The 11,177-nt window shown below is 39.9% G+C and overlaps 1 protein-coding gene across 3 annotated transcripts in view; it reads left to right on the plus strand.

Moving 5' to 3' along the window:
- Window positions 1–3,379, plus strand: part of LOC127182901 (peptidyl-prolyl cis-trans isomerase) — a 31,118-nt gene extending 27,739 nt beyond the window's left edge. For 2 of the 3 annotated variants that reach the window (XM_051138596.1, XM_051138597.1), the window contains exons 10-13: window positions 959–1,122; window positions 1,204–1,477; window positions 1,558–1,892; window positions 2,396–3,379. In XM_051138596.1, coding sequence (XP_050994553.1) covers window positions 959–1,122; window positions 1,204–1,477; window positions 1,558–1,892; window positions 2,396–2,704 — 1,082 coding nt within the window. In that variant the 3' untranslated portion in view covers window positions 2,705–3,379. Of the gene's footprint in view, window positions 1–958; window positions 1,123–1,203; window positions 1,478–1,557; window positions 1,893–2,395 lie in introns of those variants that run through there. The other variant, XM_051138598.1, reaches the window with a different exon arrangement.
- Window positions 3,380–11,177: the final 7,798 nt, after the last annotated feature.

The following is an 11,177-nucleotide window of genomic DNA, read 5'->3' on the forward strand; positions in this document are numbered from 1 at the left end:
AAAGACAAGATGAGTATTTGAGATTAAGAAGTATTTAAATTGTATTGTTTTTATGAAAATAACTGATAGTTGCGCTAGATATGACCCTTCTTCCTCTGCTGGGATCGTTTACAACCACATTTGGGATCGTTTAAAGCCACATTTAAACTGCATTTTGGAAGTTCAAAGTCGGGGCACCATATCAGTCCATTATATGGAGAAAAATGCTGAAATGTTTTCCTCAAAAAACATAATTTCTTTACGACTGAAGAAAAAAAGACATGAACATCTTGGATGACAAGGGGGTACATTATCTGTAAATCTTTGTTCTGGAAGTGGACTTCTCCTTTAAGCATTTTCACGGTTTAAAATATACGATTACATAGTCAGTATGTCTTCAAGATTTGTCATTCTGTCATCTGAACCAAAGTACAACAGAGAAATGGGGTTTTTGGCTTTTACATTTTGGTTTATTTTTCATTCCGTTAGAACACTTGTGACATACTTCATACAACACTTTATTTATTCTGTGCTAGTAAGCCTATTTTTCTTCTGATAATAAGAATTATTTGTATCACATAATGTAAATACTGTTAATGCTGTCTGACAACACACCGGTTAATTTTATTTCTTCTAATTTTTTATCTTTGTCTGACTTTTGAAAATGCTATCCTTAAGCAGATTATAGGGTCTTCTTGTGTTCGTTTTTAAAGACCTACACATAGCATCATTTTTGAGAAAATAACAGTAAATTACAGCTTTAATTCCATGACCTGAAAAGTGAATGATGAACAGAAGACAGTTGTCCTGTTGAAAAAATGCAGAAAAAATCCTGTTTTATAAGCATCTCAAAATGTTTATCATTATTATTATTATTAGTGTATCCATTGGCATCAATAATATGAATTAGTATAATAAAAGTGCTAGTATGTTATCATACTGTTGCTGTCATATTTTCATCATATGTTTATTTCCACAGATGATAATTTCACGTGGTCAGGCGCAGGAGCCACAGTCTTTAGAAGTGCAGGGACACAAAATAAAGGAGAGAAAACACACAGTGATGCAGAAGAGGAGGGCAGTGATGATGAAACGCCCCATAATGAAAAGATCCGCTTTGAGCCAATCGTCTCTCTGCCTAAGGTGAGTGTTTGCTGTGATGCTGTTAGCTGTGCTCTTCCTGTCTCTGTAGAAGTGTGATGTGTGATGATGTGGCTCCTGCAGTTGAAGGTGAGGTCTGGTGAGGAAGACGAGGAGATCCAGTTTAAAGAAAGAGCCAAACTGTACCACTGGGACCGCGAGCTCAACCAGTGGAAGGAGCGCGGTGTGGGACACATCAAAATCCTCTTCCACCCTGTAAAGAAGAACTACCGCGTGCTGATGAGACGCGAGCAGGTGCTAAAAGTCTGCGCCAACCACACCATCAGCCAGAGCATCGAGCTCAAGTCCATGAATACCTCGGCTAATGCGCTGGTGTGGACCGCCACAGACTACTCAGGTACAGGCCTCGCTCCTCACCTCATACACATCACCCTGCTGCCGGTGTCTTCACATCTGTATGTTTGTTCACACACACAGAGGGAGATGGGAAAGTCGAGCAGCTGGCAGCCAAGTTCAAGACTCCAGAGCTGGCCAAGTATTTCACACAAGTGTTCACCGACTGCCAGAGCCGCATGTCACAGGCTAATGCAGTTCATTTGTCTGTCCCCGAGACACTTTCACAAGAGTCCAACCCTGTGGTGTTCTTCGATATCACTGTAGATGATGAGGATGTTGGGAGAGTCGTCATGGAGCTCTTCGCTCACATCGTGCCCAAAACGGCAGAGAACTTCCGAGCTCTGTGTACAGGAGAGATGGGCTTTGGTTACCGCCAATCCATCTTCCACAGGATCATCCCAGACTTCATGTGTCAGGTGAGGACACACTGATTTTATGCAAATGCACTGATGATATGAAAACAACATAAATATTAATTTACATCAATGCCTTGACTGGATCAGTTCATTGAAATAAATTCTTAATGTCAAAAAAATCATTATTGCAATTATTACCTGTAAAATCAACAAATAATGCACATCTGTCAATAATGCCCATGCTATTCTTCTGCAGAGTTTTCTGCACATGCTGCTCATTTGTTCATTTAACAGTTGTGTCCAAAGCAACTGAGGAGCAGGGTTATTATAATTATCAAAAAAAAAAAAAAAAACGTTTACTTTAAGTAAAATAAACATTAACTGAAATAAACTATTAATATATATAATATACAAATATAATAAATATTATAAAATAATAAAATATTACTATTTATTCCAGATAGTTTTCATTTTAATTTAAGTTAAAGTACTAAAATAACTCAAACCAAAATCATAATGTAATAAACATGAATAAAACTATATATTACAAAACTGTCTCTTAGGGTGGTGATATCACCAACCAGAATGGGACGGGAGGAAAATCCATCTACGGAGCAAAGTTTGAGGATGAGAGCTTTGAGGTGAGGCACACAGGGCCAGGGCTGCTGTCCATGGCCAACCGCGGCAGAGACACCAACAGCTCGCAGTTCTTCATCACCCTCAAGAAAGCAGAGCACTTGGACTTCAAGCATGTGGCCTTTGGATTTGTCAAAGAAGGCATGGATGTGGTGAGGAAAATCGGAGAGCTCGGCACTGAAGAGGGGAAACCCACGAAAACCATCACCATCTCAGAGTGTGGGCAGATTTTGTGAGCTATTCTACATAAACTACTGTTCATCCTGTTTGAGATTGTGTTCCACAAGCTCTTGTTAAATTGTTGTCTTGTTTGTGTTAAAGTGGACAGCACTAGTTGACAATAAAATTCATGTTTTGCAAAAAAAAGGAAAAAAACTTTATTTTCAGGTAATGCATGAACATGACTAAACAATATATAGGCTATGTTAATGCAATGCAAGTTGCTTTGGACAAAAGTATATGTAAACGTAAGAGCCCCTGAGCAGGAATCTTCTCCTCATGAGTCTACAGGCAGAGCATAAATTGCTCTCCGTTCAATTTAAAAGCACTAAGTATATTTATACCAAATTAAGCTAAATAAATAAATTAATATTATTCAAAGAACATGACTTACATTATACATAGGCATATGCAAATAGATTATATTTGCAATCTTCATATTGACTGAGCAGAATGCGCTCCCCCTCCCCTTATAAAAAATAATTATGGTTTTACAACAAATAGATGTTTATTGTTGCTTAAGAGAATCAAATCAAAAATTTAATAATCAATCAAAGAGAAATGTATTACATCTGCTGACTTAATGAACATAAATGTAAATGCTGTGAATTGTCTAGAAAGTATGACCTGTAAAGTTACGATTTCGAATGTGTTATACTTGCCTGTTGTTTGCAAGAAGAAAAAAAATTAAGAAAAAGGGCAAAGCCATTAAAGAGTGCCAGAAGGCTAGAATTTATGTGTAACTCATCATTTCCTATAATTACTACTTCTCTTCCCTGTTAAAGACCAGTAACAGACTTCCACTGTGATGATCAGTGCCCTACAGTATGTCAGCAGTGGATCTGAGGAGGAAGCTTCTCCTGATGACTCCATGTCCCACTTCACAGCGAGCAGAACTTGTGTTTTGATTTCTGCAAATCAGTTTGAGCTAATGCAAAGACATGATTATCGATCATAAGCTCAACATCCAGCCAGAATGTTGGGCCCAGGGCCCCGCAAAGGCTTGATGCGGCACTGACTAAATGTTGTGATTTTAGATTTCAAAAATTCACCTCTTTTTTTCACCTTTATTTATATATCGCTTTTAATAATACAGAATTGTGACAAAGCGGCTGTACGGTATTAAATAGGAAATAGTGCATCAATAATGCAAAAGGGCAACAGTAAACACTCAATTTTCAGGTAAAGACATTTCATCATGAAGAAAAAGTGTCTCCAACTAAGCAAGCCAGAGGTGACAGCGTCAAGGAACCAAAACTCCATCGGTGACAAATGGAGAAAAAAAAACTTGGGAGAAGCCAGGCTCAGTCGGGGGCAGTTCTTCTCTGGCCAAACGCAGAGGACTCATCTGGTTCCCGTTGTCTTGTGACGATGGTCATTTAGGTGACGAGGTCTTCACTGGGGATCAGTCTCTGGGGCTCATCTAGTCAATGTGGTTTCCGCTGACATTCAGGGCTTTAGAGGTCATCTCTAGGTGCTGATCCACCATCTGGGCTGGGTACGGACTGGATCCAGGGGACTGCAATGACCATCTGATCTGGATATGGACTGGATCTGGTGGTTAAGGTGACCTCGGAATAAGAAAGAAATGCCATTCTTCTTACGATGCACTGAGTACATCGGGTGTTATGGGAAGTGTTTCTGGTTGCAGTTGACCTAATTAATGCAGCCTAACAGTCCTTTAACAGATTTGAATTATAGAATATGTTGATTTGTTATGGGTAAGCCAAGTTAAAGAGATGGGTCTTTAATCTAGATTTAAACTGACAGAGTGTGTCTGCGTCCTGAACAGTGTTGAGTAGATTGTTCCAGAGTTTGGGCGCTAGATAAGAAAATTATCTGCCACCCACAGTTGATTTTGATATTCTAGGGATCAAATTGCCAGAGTTTTGAGAACGCAGTGGATGTGAGGGACTATAATGTGATAAGAGCTCATTCAGGTGCTGAGGAGTTAAACCATTTAGGGCTTTATAAGTAATTAGCAAGATTTTAAAAGCCAGTGCAGTGTTGACAGAACCGGGCTAATATGGTCATTCTTTCTGGTTCTAATAAGAACTCTAGCTGCTGCATTTTGGACCAGCTGGAGTTTGTTTATTAAGCGTGCAGAACAACCACCCAGTAAAGCATTACAATAGTCTAACCTTGAGGTCATAAACGCATTAATTAACATTTCAGCATTTGACATTGAGAGCATAGGTCATAATTTGGATACATTTTTGAGATGAAAAAATGTAGTTTTGCAAATGCTAGAGATGTGGACGGAAAGATTGCTATCAAATAGCACACCTAGGTTCCTAACTGATGACAAAGAATTGACAGAACAGCCATCAAGTATTAGACAGTGTTTTAAGTTATTACACGCAGAGGTTTTAGGTCCAATAATTAATTAGTTTTTTCAGAATTTAGCAGTAAGAAATTACTCGTCATCCAGTTTTTTATCTCAACTAAACAATCCGTTCAAATTGGTATGTTTCACCAGGCCGTGAAGAAATATAGAGCTGAGTATCATCAGCATAACAGTGAAAGCTAACACCATGTTTCCTGATGATATCTCCTAAGGGCAACATGTAAAGCGTAAAAAGTAATGGCCCTAGTACTGAGCCTTGCGGTACTCCATACTGCACTTGTGATCGATATGATACCTCTTCATTTACTGCCACGAACTGATACCGGTCAGATAAGTACGATTTGAACCATGCCAATGCTCTACCACTAATGCCAACATAATTTTCAAGTCTGTTCAAGAGAATGTTGTGGTCAACAGTATCAAACGCAGCACTAAGATCCTGTAGCACTAACAGAGAGATACAACCATGATCGGATGACAAGAGCAGATCATTTGTAACTCAGAGCTCAAGAGCAGTCTCAGTACTATGGTCAGGTCTAAAACCTGACTGGAAATCCTCACAGATATCATTTTTCTGTAGGAAGGAAGATAATTGTGAGGATATTACCTTTTCTAGTATCTTTGACAGAAAAGGGAGATTTGAGATTGGTCTGTAATTAATTAATTCGTTGGGGTCAAGTTGTGGTTTTTTAATGAGAGGCTTAATAGCAGCCAGTTTGAAGGTTTTGGGGACATATCCTAATGACAGTGATGAATTAATAATATTCAGAAGAGGATCTATGACATCTGGAAGCAAGTCTTTTAGTAGCCTAGATGGAATAGGGTCTAACATACAAGTTGTTGGTTTAGATGATTTAACAAGTTTATACAATTCTTCCTCTCCTATAGTAAAGAATGAGTGGAGTTCCCCAGGAGATCTATAGCACACTATCTGATGCGATACTGTAATTGACGGCTGCATGGTGACAATTTTGTCAATAATAGTATTGATCTTGGAAGTAAAGTAGTTCATAAAGTCATTACTGCTATGCTGAGGGGCACAGTCAATGCCTGTTGGTTCTTTATTTTTTGTTAACTTAGCCACTGTATTGAATAAATACCTAGGGTTATGTTTGTTTTCTTCTAAAAGAGTTGAAAAGTAATCAGATCTTGCAGTTTTTAATGCTTTTCTATAGGATAGGGTACATTCACGCCAGGCAGTACGAAAAACCTCTAGTTTTGTTTTCCTCCAGCTGCACTCCATTTTCCGGGCTGCTGTCTTTAGGGCGCGAGTGTGCTCGTTATACCACGGGGTCGGACTGTTTTCCTTAATCTTCCTTAGGAGCAGAGGAGCGACCATATCTAGAGTCCTAGAAAAGAGAGAGTCAATACTTTCTGTTACATCATCAAGTTTTTCTGAGCTATTGGACATGCTGAGGAATTCAGATAAGTCAGGAAGATTACTTAGAAAGCAGTCTTTTGTAGTAGAAGTGATGGTTCTACCATACTTGTAATAAGGAGTTGAATTGAATTGAGTTTTCATTATTTGGAGTATACACAAGACTAGGTAATGATCTGAGATATCATTTTGCTGCAGAATTTCAACAACATTAATATCAATTCTATGTGACAGTATTAAGTCTAGAGTGTGATTTCGACAATGAGTGGGACCTGACACGTGTTGTCTAACTCCAATAGAGTTCAGAATGTCTATAAATGCTGCTCCCAGTGCATCGTTTTCATTATCAACATGGATGTTAAAGTCACCCACTATTAAGACCTTATCTGTAGCCAACACTAACTCAGATAGAACTCAGATTTTTTGTATTTTCTAGATCGGGGAACAGACACAGTCTCTATAGCATGATATCTAGGTGAAAGGGTCTCTATGTGCTGAGAATTAACTGATTTTGGTGACGTGAGGCAGCTAGCAGACGGTCGGTTTAGCCAGTTTGTCTGCTTCCTGACCTGGGCCCCAGTTAGTTAAGTGCAAACTCTAAGACTATATGCCATATTACTAGAGAGAAGAGCGGCACCACCCCTGGAGGGATGAAGACCATCTCTTTTCAACAAGTCAGGTCTGCCCCAAAAACTTGTCCAATTGTCTATGAAGCCTATGTTATTCTCTGGGCACCACTTAGACATCAAGCCTATCATTGACGACAGTCTGCTATGTATCTCGTCACCACGATACGCAGGGAGGGGGCCAGAGCATATTACACTGTCTGACATCGTACTTGCAAGGTCACACACCTCTTTAACATTATTTTTAGTGATCTTCGACTGGCGAAGTCGAACATCATTAGTGCCAACGTGAACAACAATCTTACTGAATTTATGTTTAGCATTAGCCAGCACTTTTAAATTTCCCAAGATGTCAGGCGCTCTGGTTCCCGGTAAACATTGGACTATGGTGGCTGGTGTCTCTATTTTCACGTTCCATACAATAGAATCGCCAATAACCAGAGCACTTTCATCAGGTTTCTCAGTGGGTGCGTCACTGAGTGGGGAGAACCTGTTTGATGTTCTGATCGGAACGGAAGAGTGGTGTTTTGACCCGCGACTATGCCATCTCACAGTCACCCAGTTGTCCTGCTGCAAAGGCGAAGTTACCGGAGCTGAACAATGTACGGGACTCCCTGAGCTAGTCGCATCCAAAGTCGTATCTAAGGCCCTCACATTCTTACTATCCTCAATTAAAGTTTGGATGCGTGTCTCTAGTTCTGAAATCTTCTCTGTCAACCTAACTGTTTCCCTGCATTTATGACATGTGAATCCTTCACTGCCGACAGAGATTGATAAGTTATACATAGTTGTAGAACGATTTCAACTCATCACTGTTGTTTGATGAACTCGTGAAGAGAAAGGCAGGGGGAGAAAACAACAACAGTTGTAGATGCGGATAGAAACGCAAAAATAAAAGTGAATGGCAAGCTAACTGGCTAACACGCTGCAGGCATGCGGCACTCGTGGTTGTAGAATAAAAACGAGCGCTCAACGAGAGCGAGGGAAAAAGGAAAGCGGTAGTAGACGTGAATAGAGACGTGAGCGGGAACGCGAATGGCAGGCTAACCTGCAAATGGAACGCTAACGCACAGCATGGCATTGCACTCACGGTTATAGAATAAAAGCAAACGATCGATTAGTTTGATGGATAATGTCAGAAATCTGGTGGGCATAAAGCTATATTTTATCACTTTAAACAACAGAGAGTAAAAGTAAGATAGGGATTTCTACAGAAAAACGAAGCTCCAGGGAGCTACAAACGCACACCACTCTGCAGCCATCCAGAGATTATTTGTTATTAAATGACATCACTTATATAGAATCTAATGCAAATTAGATAATCATGAACTGACAATACACTAATGCCAATGGTCTCTGGAAAGAGATTTTGAAAGAAAGGATTTGGATTCATTTCAGTCTTGAGCATGATGTACTGGTGAACAATGAACTCCTGAGCACTGAGAAGTTCCTTTGGTCTAGAACGCAAACTGGAGCCTTAAAGGTGAAGGTTCTGAACTGTACAAAAGATCCGGACTACGTGGAGCATACAAGAATGGAGGATCATTGATGTTGATGTTCTGATATTGTTGCAGAATATCCTGGCAGTTTGGGACTTGCAAATGGAGGTTCACTGATGAGACAATTCTGTGGTCACTGGAGAAGATCCTGGCAGCTTGAAACATGTAAGCAGAGGTTTACTGAAGAGAAGATTCTGAAGTTGCTGAAGAAGATGGGGGCATTAAGCTTGTGGTCATTGTTTCTGTGGCAATTTCCAAACTCTCCAAACTCGCTACTTGCAGAACTTCCTTGTTTTCCTTAGAACAACTTAGCTTAGTGGCTAAAGCAGCTCTTGGCATGCTGCATTGATTGTTCTTAGCATAGTGTCACTTAGCACAATGAAACTTAGCACAAGGTCGGCAATACCACTTAGCACAATTCTTTGTCTTGAAGAGAACCTTTTAATCTTTCCCTGAGTAGGAGGGCTCTGCAAGTTGATGCCTTTCAGATCCAGTGTTTTCACTGGCCAGTGCTGTCAATGGTGGCCATGGTATAGCCTCTCTGACATGAGGTCCATATGCATAGTTTAAGTCCACGTTTAGAAAAATGTCTTTATGTTTTTCCTATGCCTTAATAACTTTCCAAACCAATTCCAGATTAACCTACACTGAAAATATGAAGACCAAACATCAATGGCTAATGCTGAGCATTGGCCCATGCATTCATATATACAGTATATACCTTAATATGTAAGGGTGCATACAGTGTGTTACGATCCTTCATAAGTTGTTAACTATTTAGGGACTGGGAAGAGGAACATCAGACCAGTTCGGACCATTGACAACCTTACACCCCGTGCATGGATGAGAGTAACCAAAACCGGAGACAAAATCAAGTCAACTTGTTTTATTATTAAAAACTGTGACACTTGTCACTTGTGTACACTCACAAAAGTAAATATATATGTGAAAGTAAAGAAAATAATTATTTACAAGGGAAGGAAAATAAATCTGTTCACAACAAAAAACAAAACACACTGGCCACTTTACAGTCTTGGAGAACTGGGGAGGATGAAGGGAAATCTGGATAGTCCCAAAGAAAAGAAAGCAATAAAACCAAAAGAAATCTTACTAAGCGATTTTGATCTAATCCTAAGCTAAAATAAAGAAAAATATGAAACAGAAAAATCTTCAACGTCCGAGACGTTGTAACTCAACTACACTAACCAAACGAAAAATACAGAAGGTGGCACAAATCCCTAGCCTAGTGTGTCTAACAAAGTCAACCTAAATGTGCACCATGTATTTCACGTGACATAACTTACCTACCCCTTCACCTCCATCCAGTTTTAACACAATATTTGCAAAACTCTTTAGAGCTCTCAAACATAATGGAGTATGACATCAAGAAAATCAAAATAGTTAAGCTATTTTACATGGTAATCAAAGCACTCTACAAACTAAATCGAATACAAGAAAAGAAGCACAAAGAAATACATAATATCACAGCTCACAAAGTTTGCAAAAGGGCCAGCCGCTTTAATACACTGGCGTTTTCCTTATATAGTATGCTAGACGTCAGTCAGCGAAGCAGTGACAATCCCACTGGATTCTAATTGCTATATTCCTTGGCTCACACCTCACTGGCGTCACAGTGTCTTTTTGGAGTGAGGGCCAACTCCACCAGGGGAATGGCTTCCTCATGTGCATGGTTCAGTGGAGTCTCTATCAGAGATATCTGTGCGGGAACTTGCTGGTATTTACCATCTACTTTTGCTAACTTTTAGAACCTGGACATCCCTGCCCTTCAGGCACAGATCTTGTCCACCTATCATCCTGCTCCTCTGTTGAGTGGATAGCATTTTTGTAGCAGAAGCCCTTGTGGCCTGGGTTTCATTCTGGGCTTATTGTGCTCTTATCAGCTCACTACGGGGGCCCTAGAGCTAGGCTTGCAGAACATTTTTTTCTTTCTGCACTTTCATAGTACAGTGATATTGGACTCATTCCCCATTAGTGTGTTTACGTTAGTTCTGGTTATCAGCGTAATCTTAAGCAAAAAGTTGTGCAATAAAGATTCATGCGAGTCGATGACTGTGGCTTATCAGTTGAAAGATTCTGATGAAATGTCATTCAGTGATGTAAGTGAGTTAACGCAATGCTCGGTTCTGTTATCTCAGGAAACCATAGTTGCATTAGTAACTAGAGTGTGTCTCAAAATTGATCTTTTATTGTTTTCAGCTAATTCTGTTGAAATGACTTAAATGAACGAGGCATTTACAGTAATTTACAACATACTACTATACACCCAAAGTGCAATCATAAAAGGTGGTCTCTCCTCACCCACCACCAGTGTGCAGCATCTACCTGGATGATGCGATGTCACCAATGGCGCCAGTGTGCTGATCACACACCAACTGTAGCTGGCGAGGAAATAGAGTGATAGAGTCAGTTCAGTGGATGGAGATTATTAGGAGGCCATGATTGACAAGCGAATTTTGTCTGGACACCAGGTACACACCCCTACTCTTTATGAGAGGTGCCATGGGGTTTTTAATGACCACATGGAGTCAGGACCTCAGTTTGGTGTCTCATTCAAAGGACAGTGCTTGTTACAGTATAGTGTTCCCATCACAGACTACAGCTTGAGGACCCCTGTTGGTT

Source organism: Labeo rohita, chromosome 20 (assembly GCF_022985175.1).
Source record: "Labeo rohita strain BAU-BD-2019 chromosome 20, IGBB_LRoh.1.0, whole genome shotgun sequence".
NCBI classification, from domain to species: domain Eukaryota; kingdom Metazoa; phylum Chordata; class Actinopteri; order Cypriniformes; family Cyprinidae; genus Labeo; species Labeo rohita.